The sequence below is a fragment of the Mercenaria mercenaria genome, unplaced genomic scaffold (assembly GCF_021730395.1).
Source record: "Mercenaria mercenaria strain notata unplaced genomic scaffold, MADL_Memer_1 contig_4743, whole genome shotgun sequence".
Lineage (NCBI taxonomy): Eukaryota > Metazoa > Mollusca > Bivalvia > Venerida > Veneridae > Mercenaria > Mercenaria mercenaria.
Window position 1 is genome coordinate 51,152 of NW_026462995.1, and position 21,645 is coordinate 72,796.

General features: G+C 33.3%; 1 protein-coding gene across 1 annotated transcript in view; it reads left to right on the forward strand.

Annotated features, from left to right (window-relative positions):
• Positions 1–6,813, forward strand: part of LOC128554136 (heat shock 70 kDa protein 12A-like) — a 37,683-nt gene extending 30,870 nt beyond the window's left edge. Inside the window, exon 8 of the mRNA XM_053535383.1 lies at positions 2,742–6,813. Within this exon, the coding sequence (XP_053391358.1) occupies positions 2,742–2,754 (13 nt within the window). The 3' untranslated portion in view covers positions 2,755–6,813. The remainder of the gene's footprint in view (positions 1–2,741) is intronic.
• The last annotated feature ends 14,832 nt before the right edge of the window (positions 6,814–21,645 follow it).

Below are 21,645 nucleotides of genomic sequence, written 5' to 3' on the forward strand. Positions count from 1 at the left end.
GAATATCTGGACACGTCAGTTACTTTTACTGGAGACAAATATGTAGCGACTTTACCCTGGAAAAAGGACCACCCCGCCCTTAACACTCACTACGACATCAACATAACTGATACATTAGTCAGTAGATTATGTCAAGACCCTGTGGTATTGAAACATTTTGGAGATATCATCAAGGATCAAGAAAGCGGATGTTTCATAGAAGAAGTTCCAGAAACAGACCAATCCCACAACAGTGTTTACTATATCCCGCATCACGCTGTGAAGAAAGAATCATTTACAACATCTATACGCATTGTCTACGACTGTAGTTGCTGCATGTCACGGAATTGGCTAAGTTTTAACGATTGTTTGCAGACGACGCCCCAAAGCTCGACGATTTTACAGCCATACTAGTCAGACTCAAAGAGTACGCCGTAGTCACCGACATAGAGTAGGCTTGTCTTCACATTGGTTAACACGAAAATGACAGAGACGTGACGAGATTACTTTGACTTTCAGACCCAACCAATCCTGACAGTGCACTAAAGACATATCGGCCTAAATCTGTACTTTTTGGCGTGGTATGCTCTCTATTTATTTTGAACGCAGCGCTCTTGAAACATCAAACACCTACAGAGAAACGCAATAAACATGCGTCAGTGACAGACTACAGAGCGACTTTTATGCGGACAACTTCGTGTCCAGCCTTGACAAATTACTAGATGTCATCAGATACTTCCATCAATCAAGTGATCTCATGTGAAAAGCAGGACTCACAATTAGGTCATGGAATTCTAAAAGCATGAACTGAGAGATACAGACAACTCAACTTTCAAGACAAAGATGAAGTAACCAAACTACTAGGACTACGCTGGGAACCAGAGACAGATATCATGGCATTTGTAGAACACAGCACCAAGACAGAATGGTTAACGCTATCACTGTTATGGAGCTAAGAGAAGCAGACTTGGCCTTCATTCGTCAGTCTACAGTCTTCAATGAAGTTATTGAAAACCTTCGATCTTGAAAACCATGACTACCGCTTGTACGACAATTACAACTTTACACGGACAGAGAAGGCTAGATGTGGAAGTCATATATACAACATATTGTGATAAATATACCATATTACCCATCTTATTACCAGCAAAACACCCACTTACGCGACATATCGTACTGATGCACACCAGAAACAGCTGCATTCAGGTATCAGTGCAAGTATTTGCCACTTACGACAACGTTATTGGACACCGGCGATACGACAATGTGTCGAATCTTTACTGCGGAGATGTATATCATGCCGGAAGATCAAATCACCACCTAACAGTGCTCCAGACCCACCACCGTTACCGTAGAAAATTCCCCACCATTTACTTTTAAAGGGGATCGAATTCAGTGGTGCGCTGTATGTGAAGTTAGATACCGGAAGAGAACCGAAGGCTTACATATGTTTGTTTACATGTGCAGCTACCAGAGCTGTTCACTTTGAACTTGTGCATGACCTCACAGAAAATTTATTTATACAAGCCTTTAGACGCTTTGTAAGCAGACGTTCACTACCTAGAGTGATAATATCAGACAACGCTGCAACATTCTACGCAGCATCTAACACATATAAGACCATGTTCCAGTCCCAAACCTTGAGAGACCAACTTAACAGAACCAGAACCGAATGAAAGTTCATTCAGACCCGAGCACCATAGTTTAGAGGATGGTGGGAAAGAATGGCGGTTTGTATATATATTCTTAAAGAAAGTGTTAGGTCGAGCATTCGGTACCTTGTGCGGCGTTACAGACGACACTTATCGATGTAGAAGCTATCCTCAACACACGTGACATCAGACAACAAGGAACCAGAGCAGATTGCCCCATCTCACGTATCAACTGGACGGCGAATGACAGCAAAACCAGATGCGATAGATCCTAGAACCATTATCAGCAACTAACAACCAATAACAAAACGAGTTCCAGTCAAGCGTGAGCTGATTAACCGTTGGTGGGCGAGATGGAAGTCAGATTATCTTACATCACTACGCGAACTTCATACACAAAGCGGTCGCAACGAGTAGACGATACGTGTTTGAGATGTCGTGTAGTTGCACGATAGCAGTTCTCGGTTGCTATGAAAACTGGCCGTGGTGGGTGTAGGAACTTGTACCCGGACGAGACGGACTTATCAGGGCAATGATCCGTACCGGAAATGGACATTCGTTGTTGTCAAAGGAGAAAACAAACAATCGGTTATTTGACGTTAATGTCATTTATGACGATCAACTATTTACCGTGCGCACTCTGTCTGAGATGCTTCATATAAGTATTCTAACCAAACAACAGATTATGACATTAGTATTTTTATTTAAAAATAATTTATAAATGAAATTTAGAAATATAAAACAATGCATACTTAATAAGGGAATCTCGCCGAAATCACGACGTAATAAACGTCGTTCAAGTATGATCACCGTTTCATGTAAGTTAATGTTTTCAAGGAGGCATAACTTCTGACTGTATGATCATAATCGGGTAAAGCCGAAGTTTAGCTTAAATAATTGAGGAACAGCCCTCGTACAATGATTGTACGGATTGTTAAATGTAATGTTTAATATTTTTATTGCAGTGAATGTCAGGATTATTTACTAAAAAATGTTAAATTGGTATTTGAGTGAGTGTACGGATCCTTATCTTAATATATTATCTATTTATTGAAATGACCTTAAGTATCGTTGATAATGAGTATTAAACGTTTTATATTTTTATTACAGTGACAACGATTAGTCAATACAGAACATGCAACAAAATCATTGTCAGAGAATCATGTGTTCGATTCAGAAACTCCAAAAACCAGGTTTCAAGATAGCAGAGAGCTGTTTTGCAAACTCCATAGAGCTAGATATGTGTTCAAATCGAAAAAAACATCTGAATTATATAGGATTTGTTTTATTTAAAAACAGCCCACAACTAGGGCTCAAGAAACCGAAAAGTGTGTGGTTTAGACACAAGTAAATGACAAAAATTTGGGGAAAAAAATGAATAAATTATTCTTGTATAAATATAAACGAAACAGGTTTCTACATGAATGTCCACATAATACAATTAAGCATCTGTAGTATATGTAATGTGTGTATAATATACAGGCCCATGTCAAACTTTAAATACGAAGCGATCTGTCTCATTATGCGAAACATTATTAGACAAATCGCTGTATATAAATTAAACAAAACCAACCACGTTTCATTCAATATAGGAATATATATAATTATACATTGACAAATATAAGATACGATTGTATAGTTAAAGAATTGAGTTTTATACATGTGTTTGAGGAGGAAATCACACTTTTGATAAAGACTTACCCATAATACATAAACTTGAGTAAAGAAAAAAAAACAACATTTTCCTAGTCGAAATTGTGATTTCATGGTGTTCATTATTTAGAGTGGTGAACAAGTGCTCGTGTTAAAATCATTAAGAATACATTCCATAGGAATACTGATTACTAGCTTATCTTTCGCTGTTTTCCATTAGAGTTACCTAAGCATTCTTTTCAGAAGAATAATAATATGTGACGGCATACAAAGGATTGGCTATACCGGTACTTCCTTGTGTGCCCTTGGTATCGTAAATTAATTAAAAAAACCCAAAAAATATGGGACCAACTTGAAATGAAAAAAATGGTCTAGAGTTTAAATTAATACTTAGTCTATCAAAATACCAGACGGTCAATAAATCAAACAATTTTTCTATTTTCTTTTGTCAATTTTAGAATACTTGTACGTACCCATCTTCGTGTAAACTTTGTTGTTACTCTAAAATTATTCTATTTTTTTCAAATTGCAGCCTTTGAAAATACAAATATATCTACAATTGTAGAAAAAAGATATGAATCTGTTGATTCTTCATAAATGCATATGTCTGTATTTCTTTTCAAATACTTAACGATTACTACGAAGAAACAAGATCAGTTCCTTAAAAGTATCACTTTGTTTAAGCATCACATTGTTTAAGTAATGTCATTTTCTTTTTATGCCCCCGAAGGGAGGCATATAGTTTTTTAACCGTCTGTCCGTCTGTCGGTCTGTCGGTCTGTCCGCAATTTTCGTGTCCGGTCCATATCTTTGTCATCCATGGATGGATTTTCAAATAACTTGGCAAGAATGTGTACCACAGTAAGACGACGTGTCGCGCGCAAGACCCAGGTCCGTAGCTCAAAGGTCAATGTCACACTTAGACGTTAAAGGTCATTTTTCATGATAGTGCATTGATGGGCGTGTCCGGTCCATATCTTTGTCATCCATGGATGGATGTTCAAATAACTTGGCATGAATGTGTACCACAGTAAGACGACGTGTCGCGCGCAAGACGCAGGTCCATAGCTCAAAGGTCAAGGTCACACTTAGACGTTAAAGGTCATTTTTTATGATAGTGCATTGATGGGCGTGTCCGGTCCATATCTTTGTCATCCATGGATGGATTTTCAAGTAACTACGTATAAATGTGTGGCACAGTAAGACGACGTGTCGCGCGCAAGACCCAGGTCTGTAGCTCAAAGGTCAAGGTCATACTTAGACGTTAAAGGTCATATTTCATGATAGTGCATTGATAGGCGTATCCGGTCCATATCTTTGTCATTCATGCATGGATTTTAAAATTATTGGGCATGAATGTGTACCACAGTAAGACGACGTGTCGCGCGCAAGACCCAGGTCTGTAGCTCAAAGGTCAAGGTCACACTTAGACGTTAAAGGTCATATTTCATGATAGTGCATTGATGGGCGTGTCCGGTCCATATCTTTGTCATTCATGCATGGATTTTAAAATAACTACGCATGAATGTGTGGCACAGTAAGACGACGTGTCGCGCGCAAGACCCAGGTCCGTAGGTCAAAGGTCCTAAACTCTAACATCGGCCATAACTATTCATTCAAAGTGCCATCGGGGACATGTGTCATCGTATGGAGACAGCTCTTGTTGTATATTTGAATGCAGTCATTATATGCTTGGTTATATACAATTATTACCTTTTAGTGAGGTCGATTTGAGAATATATTGACCTTGAAATAGTGAAATTAATTGAGGGTCGATAAACCCTCTTATTGCAAACATTGTTTATTGTTTAATCCCTAAACGCGAACCGAACGCGAATGTAAAGTGTTGTGAAGTTCTGCACGTGTTTCATTATGTTATTTCATCTTTTAAAATTATTTCAGAATATAGTTACTCTTCGTTATCATGATAAATGGCGTTACGCCATTACTTCCGTTTTATCAAACGTGCGTGCAGCACTTCCGTAAAGTGTGTACGACGTCGCATTTTACAATGTTATCACGTCATTTCTGTAGGTATTGACCTACAGCAAGAGTTTCTAGCTCCGCCTCCTGTCTTTATTATTCTTTTTAGCACTTTAATTTGACTGTGTTTAGACCAATGGAAATGACTACAAATTTAGATTTAATAATAACATTCAGAGGTGTTATTAGGACACACTGTTTATAAAGAACAAACTAACTCAAACGTTCGACTTGCTTCCTCGAACGAAATCATTTTTAATGTAGATGAGATAATTTTTGAGCGCTGGAGATAATATGACGAGCGCTCGAGTTAATGTATCAAGAGTGTAAATAGAGAATATTAGGTTCCTGATTTTAAATTTAAATGTATTAAGTGAGTCGAAGAAAATATAAAAATCAAGGCTGTAGACGAGCCTTTTATTTTTTCGTAGACGAACTTAATTAGTTTAACTTTATAAGACAGATACCAAATGTTCTATTTATCCTACTTTTGATCTAAAATCATTTTAATTAAAATTAAAAATTTAGACTGTACCACCAACTAGACCAGTGTCTGCCTTGAATAAAAAATTAAAAAAGAATAATACTCCCTCCAAATAGCAGACATACTGCATTGAAAAGGGTCTTAAAAATCCCAAATATTATCAAATAAAAGCGGAAAAGAACAAAGGCTAACCTTGTGTTTTGTACTCGACCTCTCTGTTCTTCTGAACAAGAATGAATAATTTTAATTTGCTGCCAAGTGAAGTTTTATCCGAAATTCAGTTGCATGACGGATACCCATTCTCGTCTTATATAACGCCGCTTGAAAGAAAAGATAGGCAAACCGTTTCCTCGATGATTTTATTCAATAACATTTCATTCCATATGCAATATATTCCTTGATTTTAGAACAGCAAGCTAAGGTGTGTCATTTTCCGTTTCCGATTTAAAAACTTTTTGTGGGAATTGCAAATACGGTATGCATACGCTGTACATTAGTGGCATGGTCTCACGCACTTAATAAAAGCGCTTTTATGAAAATAATTGCATAAGTTAAAAAATAAATAAAAAAAAAAATACAAAAAGCAGCCCGGCAAGCTTTATCAAGTCACTGATCTGAAAAAGCAAAATTTATCAACATACCCCATGATTTTTGCCTTTATTTTGCAGGAAGGTGGAATTCGATAACGAATGTATCGTGTTCTTATGTCTCAAGATAATAAGTCGAGCTTTTGCGATAAGTTGTCGAGCTGTTTTTGACATATCTGTACCTTGTAAGAATTTTTTTTCTTTTTGGTTAAATTTCTTTTCTTTGTTGTTCCTGTCCTTTGGACTTAGATATTTTTTCTGAGGACCTTCTTATCCTCAAGTGCAATGATAACAGGTGAGCGATATAGGGCCATCATGGCCCTCTTGTTTTTTATTCTGTGCAAATATTGAAGTGTTCTTTGCAAGTAACTGTCAACTTCTCGATATACCTGCAGGTTGAGGACACATTAGTCAAGAAGAACATACGCTCGCGATCTATCGACTTCAAGATAATAAAAACAATAGAAAGCGAAAATATTGTATGTATTTCGTTCTTCCAAGATCCTTTTATATGTTCAATAAGCGTCAGAGGTGTCACAATTCAGAACATTGTAGTGGTACCACATACTCGTTCAACAAGTCTTGCATTTATTTGTTCCAACCAGACTTAGTCATTTAGTGTATCGAAAAAGCACACGTGTATTATGAAATTTCTAAGTCCCAATAGAGAGATTGCGAGGTTTTCCTTTGCAAGTCACGGCTGGACTATTGTTACAGTAAAGACTCCGAAATCTGGACCCTCTGAAAACCGGAATCATCTGAAATCGTACTGTTGTCAAAGTCCTAAGGTTTTCAATTATAAATTCAATTCAGGAACACTCTGACTATGACACACTAAATTCTGAAAGTTGACCATCTTTTCATGGCCACAAAGGATTATTTAACGTAACCTATTCTCCGAATAACAGACAATAAAGGTCAAACGTTTGTATATTGTCCTTTAATTTTAAAGAGGTGAAAATGTTTTGCTTACCAATTATCCTTCACAAATGTTACCTAAGCAGGCGTGAAAGACACTTATGTGTTTGATTTACAATTAAACAAACACTATAAGATAAAATATATCTTGATCTAAGTGAGTTAACTGATCGTGATTAGATATGTTGTTATACATGTCATTTTTCACAAAATGACATTTTTTGGCATAATTTTTTTTATATAAAATATAAATATTCTTCGCAAGAAGCCTGTTCCATGATTTATAGGAGCTAGTCTATTCGATTTCAATAAGAGAAATATTTCTGTTGTCTTAAAGGTGGTCAATCACATTTGAGCAACATTTTATGACATTTTTCAGATTTTATATATTCTGTTAGAAATGCATTTAAAGAAACAAAAGATCCATCGCAAAGGGTTAGATCCCTATTGAAAATGTGTATTTTATTACCTTTTATGAAATTTTATAATGACCTCCCTCTAATAAAATGTGGACTATTTCTTTCGATTTCAGTATAATTTTAAGTTTACCATTTGCATTTTACAAATATTGAGATATTTCAACAACCTAAAACAAAAGCCTAGTTTTTAAACAGCATGTAACTTTGGAATTAATCTTTTTTTCAATCTATCTTGGTTAGGCAACCGAGATAAACAAAGGGAGATAATAACAATGTAATAAACTTGCAATTCTATGAACTTTTGGCAAAATATGTACTAATCAATGCAAATCTTTGACACCTTTAATACAGTAGTGCATATATTCATATTATTCATTTAGCAAAATATGTTTAATTATTTATACTTATGCTAAAATGATGCTGTTTTGATTGAGCAGCTAGGATAGGAAAATAAATTTTAAATATAGTTCAAGTGAAAATCTAACGTGTATTAAGATCTTGATCAACATAAATAAGTGTACATGCCTGATCAGTTCGTTAAGATCAGAACAAATCCAGTAGTTGACCAAAATCTGATTCACCATCTTTAAAGTCTCTTCTTTATTTAAAAAAAAAAGGGATTTTTGTGTTGCATGATTTATTTAGTTTTTTTTCAGTTTTGATATATAACAGAGAAACACCATGCACATTCTAAGAAAACTAAAACTAGAAAGCATTAAACATAATACCGGCAGACAAAATTAATCAGAATGGTCATGCACACAAAATACCTCATTCAGCTCTGTGAAAAATCCTCGGAAAAGCAGAATCCTTTTAAAAAAGTCTAAAATCCTGTAAAAGCTGGACTTTTGACTCGGTCCAGAGAGGGTCTTGTTTTCAGAGATTTTAATGCATACAACATCAATTGTGTCGATGTGATTTTAAAATACCAATTAAATTAAGTACTACCTTTTTTAAAACAAAACATTCTAATACTAAAACATAAACATCGCACTAGTTCTGTAAGTTCCAAAGATGAAAAAATTCACACAGACTTACTGTTTGATTACTCCTATAATCCTTCATTGTATTTCACTTTGCAGAAAAAACTGTTACACACAAAATAATTAACTTTTCATATCGATAGTAGTAATTTTCGGCATTAATCTTAAGATGCAAATTATTTAATAACAATTTTAACGTAATAATCAATATGTTTTGATTCGTTGATGTTTTATTCTGTATTAAATGTAGAACTTTAGAATATTATTGAACCCAAACAGTAAACACTGAATGTATTGCCGGTCAAAGTCAAAGTTTGTAATTTTTACTTCCTTTGTCAAACTATTTTCCGGCTAATAGCATAAACTATTGACCGGTAATTTATATAGGGAGTCACGTTAAAACCATTTTGACCAATCACATCATCACCAGGTAAAATTGTTTGGTTCAAAATTTATCTAATTACATAGACATAGTACAAAAGATCAATCAATGACACTAATAATAACCCTACCCTACATTTACCTGTTCTCCTGTATGATACAAGTCAATAGGAAGAATGTAGTAACTGTATGGTTAAAAACTTAGTGATAAGTCATTCCATTGTAATGCCAAATTTTCTGGTAAACACTGAAGAAGTTTTCCTTGTTTTTATGTATGGTGCGTGATATGGCAGAAATAACATTATATCAAAATTTCAGCTTGGATAATTGATATAAATATCATCATATTAGACCTTTAATCATTTTCGGATGTCATACAATAATCATGTATTTGACAATTATTTTGCATTGAGATAAGTCCTTCCCGTAGCAATCCAGGAACATGTATAATTGGAAATTAAGTTGGTTAGCGGGTTTCCTACGAACATTTCGAAGTATGGGTTATAAGACAGATATTAGATCTGTATGTACTAACATCTCCTGTCTTTCATTTGGAGAAAAAATAAAATCGTCAACATTTCCTTTGAGAAACGCCCCCTGGCGGCACATGTATTTTTCAAGGGAAATCGCCGCTTGTCTGTGATAATCGCATTAAAATTAATGTTATAACATTTTTTCAAACTCAAGAATATAACTAGATTCAATTTGATTGTATATATGTTACGTTTTGTAAATTATTTAATTTGGAAAATTCTTAAATATAGAGATATCCGTAGTAGGGATGGGGAGGAAGTGGTGGGGGGGGGGGGGGATAGCGAAAACATTCAATGTATTTCATGGCTGTCTAGCCGATATGAAATAAAACGGAACGGCCAAAGTTCTTGATTTTCAAATATACGAGGGCGTTCAATATGTAATGTTACTCCGTATGTAGTTCTGTAACCGCTTATTATTTTTGGATGCGGTTTTCGGCACATTATAGAACAATTTACAGGCAGCACAATGCTATAACAATTATAAAAATCGGTAGATTAAAAGTAAAAATATAATCATTTGAGTGAAGTGTACTCGGGTATACTGGACAATTTTATGTCCAAAATATTGAGATTGTAATATGCAATTCCTTAATTCTACTATTCAACAACTAGAACTATAGTTCAATTTTCAGTTTAAAACAAATCATGATCTTTACAAAAACATGTGAAAACTAAAATAAAAATGTTTGTAACAGTTTTAAATTGAGAGTGTATATTTTACTCGAAAAATGATAAGGTGAGTACAATAAGCCTCAGCAATTGTGTCAGGCGTGATAATCATCGTTAAAAAAATTCTTGTATTTTAAGTTGATACTAGTATCTTAGTTCTCGATTGCGAAACTAGTTCTTACAACTTTGGTTAATCGCTCTCAACACCCATTCCGGATGAAATCAACCTTGAGTTTAGATTTTTCAGTTGTGTTGTAAAATTAAAAATGCAATACATAGTTTAAAACAAACACAAACTCATCACAAATTGTTGTACCTCGTAGAAAAAATGATAGAATTTTGTGATTTTACAAGTTATTCTATTTTACTGAGACTCTGAATGCCCAGGACAAACCTAGAATAATAATTATGATCCAGTATACCTGAGTACACCTCACTGATTATATTTTTACTTTGAACCTGCCGATTTTTATAACTTATACGAGGATGGGATCAAAAGTAATGCCATTGGCTATTGATAACCGCTACTTTTAGCGCGAGTACAAAATTCACGCCTTGCACGTGTTCCCCGCTGTAATAGCTTTCAATCGATGTATAAACTATACATGTAGACGCAATAACTCGCATACAATTCACATTTGCACAAACCCTACTCGTAGGCGGTTAGGCAAAATGGTTGGTAAAAGTGTAAAAATGTGAACGAAATTAGGTCTTACATTAAGGAGTCTGTCAAAAATGCGCCTAAAACTGGTCGACCTAAGTCTGCAAGTAGTCCACGGATTGTTGAAAAAATCAAACAAATAGTACTTTCTGACGCTAGATATACTTCTCAGCAGATTGTGGACATGGTTGGCATTTCAAAAGCATCTGTGTTGCGCATTCTGCGAAATATTTTGAAATTGAAGAGGAAAAGTGCTAGGTGGGTCCCGCATTTGCTCACTGATGAGCAAAAACGCACGCGCGTTAAGATGGTGCACACGCTTTTGAAAAGGTTTCAAAGATACGATCAAAAACATTTATGAATATAGTAACAGGTGATGCGTCTTGGATACATTTCTTCGAACCGCATCGAAAAATTAGTAACCGAGTATGGCTCACCAAAAATGCCAGAAGGCCTTGCATTGCCAAAAGGATTGCAAGTGTGAAAAAGGTTATGTATGCCTTATTTTTCACTACTAAATGTCTCGCCATCCAGGTTCCTGTACTTAAAGGCAAGTCAATGAATGCTAAGTTTTATAAAAAGAAAAGTTCTTAAAAAGCTTCTCAAGTATTTCCAGAAACGTCGACCAAAGACGGGTATCCAAGGCATCCATTTGTTACATGACAACGCCTCGAGTCACAAGGCTGGGATTGTGACGTCGTTTTTGAATAAACAGGGAGTATATGTTCTAGAACACTCACCCTATTCTCCGGATCTAGCCCCCTGTGACTTTTTCCTTTTGCCTGGTCTCAAGAAAAATCTTGCAGCCAGAAAATATACATCCCGCCAGAAGTTTGGGGCCGCCATATTTAACCTCCTTAGTGATATACCTGAAAAAGACTATCAGAAAGCTTTTAAGGATTGGATTAAAAGATTGAGACGTTGTGTATCTGTCAAAGGAAAAGGTTTGAAATAAAGATTTTCTTAATCCAACCTTTAGTTGTCGTTTCACACCATTGGTTGCATTACTTTTGATCCCACCCTCGTATAACATTGTGTTGCCAATAAATTGCTCTATAATGTGCCGAAAACCGCATCTAAAAATAACCAGCGGTTACGGAACTACATACGGAGTAACACTACATATTGAACGCCCCTCGTATTATTCTTTCATCATTTCTGAACAAGAAAATAAAATAAAAAGGTGGGGGGGGGGATCTTCACGGCAGATATTTTTGTAAATTTACTTTTTAATTGTTTTTGGTAACCTAACTATTGTGACGTTGATACACCAATGACGGCGTTAACGTCGCGAGTTCATTATGTCTTTTACTGTTATATACAGGGCATTCAAAGTATGTAAAAATCTAATCGTTTTTATTGAAATATAGTCACATGATGTGCATTGTTGTGTATCTTACAGTCTAAGTATATTATCTCGTAATATGTATCAATTAAAGCTACTTGCCCACAGTTAGGGTGAAATTTTTCAACATGTTCAAGACCACCAAGTTTGGCACAAAATGTGAATATATCGCGATAAAACATGTACAATAACTGTCGAATATGGTATCAATGGTTTAATCTTGCATAACTCGCGTATCTGGCTCCGTATTCAAGGATAAGTATAGTCTTAGTATTCAGTGAATAATTTTATTGCGAAAGGTCTCAAATAAGGTGATGGTGGTGGTGGTGTGTGTGTGTCGGGGGTGGGGGTGGGGGTGGTAGAAAAAATCTATCGGTTTAACCGCTATGAATTAAAACGGAGGGTCAGAATTCTTTATTTTCAAATATCGGTTTCTTAAATTATTTCCCGACAAGAAAATGAAATAAAAGGAGGGATCTTCAAGACACATACTTTGCAAATTTACATTTTACCTTTTAAATCAAATATTCAAGTGCGAAACTGAACGTCAGTTTTGTACTGTCATTCCTTATTTCCTTTCAATCTTTCAAGTGAATAGAAGCTAACAAAGAATCCACTGTTTACAAGATACGAAATGTGGTGAAACTGTTTTCCAGACAAAAATGAAATACATATTTAACGAAAACGAACACTTTGAACGGTGGCAAAAAACATCAATATGTTTCTTTTTAGTTATGATATAACTTTATTCAGAGATTTTGATTTTCATTATAACCTAATTGTGTATTATATTTATACCGCTTTTTAAATCTATATTGAGTATTTTCAATGAATAAAATCAATGTGTTTTGTCTTATAAATATGTTCTATGTGGAATTTTAAGCAGATGATGGAAAGAAATGAGATAATGCCTCTTACAGTAAAAAAGTACTTCAGTCTGTGGACTTGAAACAGTTTCTTGAATAAAGCTCATTTTGGTGCCGCTTAGTGCATGGAATTTGAAATGTCAGCGTGAATATATAATGCAAGGCCGTATTGAGGGAAAACTTGCTTTCAAACGACATAACAAAAATAAAACTCTGGCACATTTCGCTTCAAAACATTCAGGAAATACAACAAAATGATACAGTCGACGCGTACGACATTTTAGATTAGAACAATGGAAGAAGAGTGGTTTAACTGGGACTGCTTGCGAAAAATTTGGAGGCATGCGTTCATTGTTCAGACCCGCTGTTTCTGTTGGATGTTTTCAAGGAAACGCACTTCGACATGATTCATTGTTGTACATACAAAAAGTCTCGATTAGAGAATTGCGGCGGAAAATTCGGGTCATTCTTATTTGATGACCGTTTGTCCCTCTTAGTTCTATTTCAAACCGAAGTATAATATTCCAGAGCTAAATATTATACGAAAAGAATTACCACTATGATTTAATCTCATGCATTTCTGTTGATGTTTCAAAAATTTTAAGAGACGGATAAAACTAAGAAATAGATAAAACAGCCATTTACTTTGAAGTGTTTTGTTATTTACATGACCGCCAGAATGCTTAAAACAAAGTATTTTACTGTTATTTAGTTTAAAAGCGCATTTTGACGCAGATGCGAATAAATTCGGTTATTTCCGAACTGCAACACTTCTTAACGAATAGGCTGTGACTCACTGCACACCTGGAGCACCTGTATAAATTACAGACCTCGGTCTATTCCGGATTCAAGCAATTTTGAATGAAAAGTATCTTTAATTTGTATATTTTGTGACCATGGTAATACTATCACTAACCTGCATAGTCCGTATATTACACATATTATACACTAAATGCATGCTGTCATGCAATAATGCGTATTTTTGCCGTGCGCTCCGATTGATAATCACTTCAGGACATTCGCAGAAGTCCCCGCCCCCCCCCCCCTCAAGCTCTAGCTTAAAGAACGACCGTGACATTGAGAGCAAAGTAAACAGATGTTGCGATATGCAAGCATCAAATGGGGATTTTACATTTATGCGTTTTGATGCACATGTCAGAATTTTCTGTTGACTATTTTTCACCATTTTGCATTATCATGGCTCACAAATGTACCATAAATTGATTATAGTGACGTCTACAAGCAACCACCGACTGGATACATTCCTTAAAGAGTTACTGAGATCATGGCGTTGGAGATGACGGCTAACAAATGAATTGATTACAGTGAAGTTAACTTAGCTCTAGAACTGTTTCAAAAATGGATAAAACAATTTACCAGATGCATAAAAAGCTTCAGAAAATCTTAACAACACGCTTCAAACTGACTTAAGTATCACATTCCGTCTTAAATGTTATAGTAACCAATATTATTTTTTTCAATTTTTTTTTTCATTTAAAATTTTAGGTACTGTCTCTAATTTACAGTACTTCAACCTGAAACAATTACAAGCTTCAGTAAAGTTTTAGCATAGAGGACAAACGTACAGATTTATTAATGTAAACAACCCTTCAGATGAAAGTAGAAACACAACCAACAAAAAGATATTAAAGACGTTCATTTTACCAATACAATTAGTAGTCCGCCATACCTTATCCAACTTCTGGTTGTAAAATCCGAGGTAAATAACTTTTGGAAAAAAAAAGAAAAAAGAAATTTATCACTAACAACTCTTACAAAATAACAAAGGTGATTGTACAATTTTATAAAGACTACTGTAAATATCCTGCCCCGATTACAGTTAAAGAATCTTTTGTTTACTTTGGAAAACCCTCAACGTTTTCAAGAATTGTGACGTTTTATTCGTGACGTCATTACAGCTTGAATATGATGAGGCTCTGCTTTGTGGTTTCTATACACAGTGACCATACACGTTCCGAATAGTTTTCGACTTTCTCAACACGCTTCATTTTGATGATAAAATGCTTAAACTATATAAAAACTTATTCTGTGCAGTCTCAAGTTAAAAGATGTCAAGGACAGCTTAAAATCAGTACTAATATTTCAATTACATATAATTTCTGGTATTTTCTTAATCCATTAAGCCTATTTTACGCGACACGTGAAATTATACTAATGGTTGTTCGTGTTAGATATGATTTTACTGTTACTCGAACAAAAACCGAATAAATACGCTTACACGTAAATGATACGTATGACGCGGTATGACTCTGCCGCTCGTAAGATGTGTGTCATTCTTACGTAATATCGGCAGTATTGCTGTTTGTACCGCCGGAATCTTTTAAAGGCATGACAGAATGGCTCCGAATCTAACATTTTGCGATTTGAGGTACCCACGGTTTACCAAAATGCCGTTTGTTGTCGCAAACAAACATGATATTGTCCGTAAGTATTGACCTGGCACTCATGAATGTTCCGTATTCATGAGTGAATTAATTTTCGGTTACCTAAGCAATGATATATCTATTGAAAAAAAACAACAGCAAATATATACCACCATGTATCAGGTGCAGATATAGTTGTGCGGACAAAAGCGGTTTGACACTTATCTCAAAGTTGTGTGTTCGAGTCCCCTGTCTGACCATTTTGTTTTTAATTCATCTGTACAATTCACACAATCCTTACACTTATCATAATTTATCAACGAAATACTCTACTATCCATTAACATTCTTCTAGGTACATGTCAGTAAACCGTTCTACAAAATGTAGTTTAAAATCTTCAGGATCAGACAAGTATTCATTCATTCAAAGGACAATTCAAAAAATTGTCGTTAACGACAAAATGAAATGTTTCATAAAATAATGTAATATAAATACAAACACAAACACATGGAATTATACATATAAAATGGTAAGAACTGAATTCGAACCCCTATCAACGTGCTTCCAATTCAGAACGCTTACCACTTCACTACTGTGACATTGGTTAACTAATTTGTTATTTTTATTAATCTAGATATTTTCAGGATACAAATATCGCGTAAAATAACGAAAACGCCCGAAAATATTGGCGAAAATTAATGAGTGCCGTGTCATTTTCAATAAACTTTTTTTTACAAATGTTGCTAAGGATATTGGAAAGGATTTTATTTTTGATTGTAATGATCCTGCTAGCGTGTCTAAAATTGAGGATAAAATGAACAAAATTTCTAAACCTGAATTTAAATTCCAACCCACAGATGAAAACTTGATTAGCAGAATTATAAATATGTTTGATTAAAAAAAGGCCACTGGCGTTGACAAAATATCTGTGAAACTGATAAAAACACTGGAAAAGATGCTCTTGTTCAACCTATTACTATGTAGTTAACAAATCTATAGAAACAGGTGTTTTTCTCGATCAGCTTAAAAAGGGCACAAGTCACTCCCATATTTAGGAAAGAGGACCCCTTGGAAAAGTCTAATTACAGACCAGTAAGCATACTTCCCATTACATCCAAATTTTTTGAAAAAGTACTTAGTGATCAAATGTCTTCTTATTTTGAAAATATTTTTGATAATTTTTATGTGCTTTTTAGAAAAAGTCATGGATGTCAAACTACATTAATTTGATTAGTAGTTTAGAAACTAAAGCTATTAAAACAGTTTGACCTCATTTTGACCCTTGCCCTTGACCTAAACTGACCATTGCTGACCAATTAAAAAAAACACAGGTTTTAACAAATTACTGTGAAAACCTCTGGTATTTATGAAAAAAATGTTTTAAATACATATAACATAAAGGAAATTTACTGATAGTATAAATCCTCAATATGTTACAACAAAAAATGGCATACTTATGTTAAGAGCTCAATGTGCATCCTGCGGTAATATAAAAACACAGTTTGTGAAACGTACTGGAGGTGCAATTGATATTCATAAAGCAATGTTACCTTTATTACCTAAGAAAGGTTTAACCCTTCCAGGATATAACTATTGTGGACCAGGAAATCCTTTGGATAATGGACCTCTTGTTAATGAACTAGACGCAGTATGTATGGACCATGACTTCTGCTACGTTAGTGGTGTAGAAAAAGGTATTCGTGACAAGCAAATGCTTTCCAACTTAAATAACACTCAATCAAAAACATCTGGAGAAAAGATTGCAAAACATTTAGTTGTAAAACCAACAATTAAAACGAAATACAAACTTGGACTTGGACGTAGGTCCTCGGGAGCTGGAAGCTCACTCGGAAAAATGTCTTCAAAAAACGGGAAAAGGGGAGAAAGTATTTATTCAAAAAGACCCCCGAAATAACATGGAGTGAGGAATTAGCAAAAGCATTACATAAACCAATTAAACGAAAATTTATGAAACGAAGAGTGATAGTTAGTGATATTGATGATACTTGGTCTGCTGAGTTGATATGCAAGCTTTTTCAAAATATAATAAAGGTGTGAAGTACTTGTTTACCGTTATTAACGTGTTAAGCAAATATGCTTGGGTTATTCCATTTGAGAATAAAACTGGATAATCTGTTACTGAAGCATTTGAAAAAATAATTTCTGAAGGTAGAACACCTACAAATTTATGGGTAGATGAAGGAAAAGAATTTTATAATAAAAGATTTGAATCATTTTTGAATAAAGAATAAGATTAACGTGTATCATACATTTAATGAAGGAAAAGCTGTAGTAATTGAAAGAGTTAATAAACGTTTAAAAAGAATAATGTGGAAATATTTTACAGCAAATAATACTTACACTTATTTAGATAATTTACAGGAAATGGTTGATAAATATAACAAAACAAAACATTCTAGTATAAAAATGACACCGACTGAAGCCAGTAAAAACCTAAATAAAGGTACTGTTTACTTTAATTTATATAGTAATTTAAAGATACCAAAGAGTAAACCAAAAGTTAAAATTGGTGATCGAGTTCGCTTAAGCAAACTTAAACGACATTTTGAAAAAGAATATACACCAAACTGGACAGAGGAAATATTTATAATTGATAAAATTCATAACACAAATCCCAGAACATATACTATTAAAGATTTGAATAATGAAATAATTCAGGGTTCGTTTTATGAGCAAGAACTTTTACCTACTAAACAAGAAGCTTTTAAAATAGAAAAAGTTATTAGACGAGACTATAAGAAAAAACAAGCTTTAGTAAAGTGGAAAGGCTATAGTGAAAAAATTAATAGCTGGATTCCGTTTAGTGAATTGGAAGAAATTTAAATTTAAAAAATATAATATATAAATGAGTAGTAAAAATCTTAATTGTAATGGAATAGAAACAGTAGATCAATTAATAGACCACTTGACTAAACTTGCATCAGTATTTACTTTATTTATTAATTGACTAAAAGTTGAAGACATAAAAGCTATTTTAAAATTACATCATCACAAAATAAAACAACTAATAACAAAAGCACGAATTGGAAAAGTAAATAAAAAAGATTCAAATAAAGTTATTCATGATATCTTTACAATACTGTTAGAAATGCAGAAAGAAAAATGCTATTCAATGCCTCTTGAAATGTATATGAAGGAATTTTTACTGAACGGATACAGAAATAAAAACGAAGAAGAGTTATATTAAATTTAGATTGCTAAATTTTTTTTAAGTGCGTTTTTTTAAAGATTTTTTTCTATAAGTATATTTTATAAATGGCTAATAGAAAGGTAGATAAAATGGTTATGCCAAAACTATCTAGCACTTTAGGAGAAATAATGATTGAAGATAGAAATTCATATAAAAAAGTACTAAAAAGAAGAACAGTTATTAAATCAAAACTTGATCCAATAATTAGCGATGAATATAAAAGACATGTGATTGATAAATTACAAAATGTTATAGATCCTTATCTTTTTGAAAAGAATATAAATTTATTTGAATGGATTGTGGTTGTTTATTAACAGAAGAGGAAAATAATGTAAAATTATGTGATTGCCCCAGACCAAATAATCATCGGAACAATTCTAAAAGAGTTATTGCAACCGATTGTGACACTAATGAAGAAAAAACATATAAAAGTGCTTACGCAGCATCTCAAGGCCTTGATATTAATTCTGGGTTAATAAAAATGTGCTGTGAAGGGAAGAACCGACTAAAAAGTGAAAATTCGAAAACAAATGGGAGAAAGTATAAATTTAAATATTTTATTTCTTCTTAAAAATGTTTTTATTGTCAGTTATATCTAACTATAGAAGACTTATTTGATATTCTTAAATCTGAACTTAAAACTTTAAAAGGTATAAAAATAAATATTGTTTTAAAAATGACTTTTGCGAAAATTAGTAAAACATATACAATATATAAATCAGCTTATTTTCAATCAAAGGCTTTAATTATTATTAATACAAACGAAATCAAAACTTTACGCCAAGCCTTTGATGAAATAATAAATAGAATTGGTAATTGGATTTCAGAAGGAAGTGGCTAGAGAATAGAATCGCTGGCTGCTTCTAGTTATTTAGAATTACCCAGACCATTACAACATCCAAGGAAAGGATTGATAAATATAAAGAATGATGCTAATGAATGTTTTAGATGGTGCCATTTGGCTTACAAATTTCCTGTTAAAGCAATCCCTTATAGAGTTTCAAAATATAAAAAGCATATAGAAGAACTCAATTATAAAAAATAAAAATTCCTGTTACAATAAATCAAATACCTAAAATAGAAACTCAGAATGATATTTCATTTAATATATTTGGTTATGAAGATAATAATATTTATCCATTGTACATTTCAAAATATCAGTATGAAGAACACTGTGACATGTTGTTAATCAGTAATAACATAAACAAAACACATTATGTTTGGATAAAAGAATTTAATACAATGTAGATTAATGTTAATGTTAAAAACAAAATGTGAAAATAAAAAAAAATTGCAAATCATATTTACAAAATTTTTCTCAAGAAAGAATATTAAATGGACATATTCCAAATTGTTAAGCTATTAATGGTGTTCAAGCTTGGAAGTAAAATACATTTTAAAAATTATCACATAGGCTTAGCCGTACCTTTTGTAAATTAAGCTGATTTTGAATCAATAACTAGAAAAATATCTACTGTTTACCATCACCTGAATCTTCATTTACTGAACTATATCAAAAACACATAGATTGTGGTAACGGTTATAAAGTTGTTTGTTGTTATGACGATAAATATACTAAACCAACACAAGTTTACAGAGGTTCTAATGCAGTTTTAGTATTCAGTATTCGTTACATAATTTTGTGTAAGTTAATTGATAATCAAAAGCAACAAGTTATTTATAAAGAACAATTTTGTTTTTGTGGATGATGCAAATTTTGTAAAAATGTTTTGACAGCTATTCCCATGCCTAACTTTTGGCAAAAACATTTTGACCATATTTAAAATACATACTTTTTTATACATACAAAATTAACCGATAGAAATTATCTAACTAATTTTCACATATAAATCAAAATGATCGTGTTATGTTACTTTTTTAAGTAAATGATTTTAAAAATTTGAATAGACCTTTTGTTACAGTTCGTTTTATATGAATTGGTTGTCATATATAGCTCCCTATTTTAATTACTAAGTTTTTTCAACTCTTAAATTGTTTGTTGCGTTGAAAACTATAATTTCTGTGGTTGTTGACAGTCTGTTGTACTGTCTTATTATCAACAATGTGGCATATTTTCTTCACATAACTTCAAATATTGTATCCTCTTATTCAAAGCATCATTAAGGGACCTAAGTTAGTAGTGGCTCTGGACATTGGCAGTAGCTATTCAGGCTATGCTTGGCAAGAGAGAGCAGAATTTGAAAATAATAGAAATGAGATTAATTTCAATACAAACTCGGGAGCAGGTGCTTTGCAAGTAGGTATAGATAGTAGCACTTTTACTGGTTTAGTGTAATATTGATGTTAACGGCATAATGCACTGATGAGTTATGAAAACGCAACAAACATAATTATGCCTGAATATATTTCATACTACAAAAAGCATCGCCTTGAATGTGCAACACATACACATCTCGATACCCTATATCCTTTTTCTTTATTTTACAGTCTGTTGTGTTGATTAAATTTGATCACAATGGGTATAGAGTATCGAGATGTATATGTGTTGAAAATTTCAAGGTGATGCTTTTGTAGTACAAAATATATTCAGGCATATGTTTGTTGCGTTTTCATATCTTGTCAGTGTATGCCTATTATTTAATCTAACAGTAAGATCATAATACCTAGATGTTTAAATCATCGATAGAGCTAATTTTCCCAACGGAAATTTGACACAGAAAACAAAAAATCTATTGAATTGATTGTAGATGTTATATTAATGAGAAACATATTAAATACGGAGGTTTAAAACGCTGGTTAGGTTACTTTACCGCAATAACATAAAGGAAGTAAAATAGAGCTAAATCACATAAATTTAGCGTAGTTTTTAAATGATTTTATCTTCTGTTTAACGTTTCAAATACATAAATTGACACTGAAGTTGAAATCTATTATAAAGATTGAAGCGTTTGAAAATGTTTATAATTAGTCACG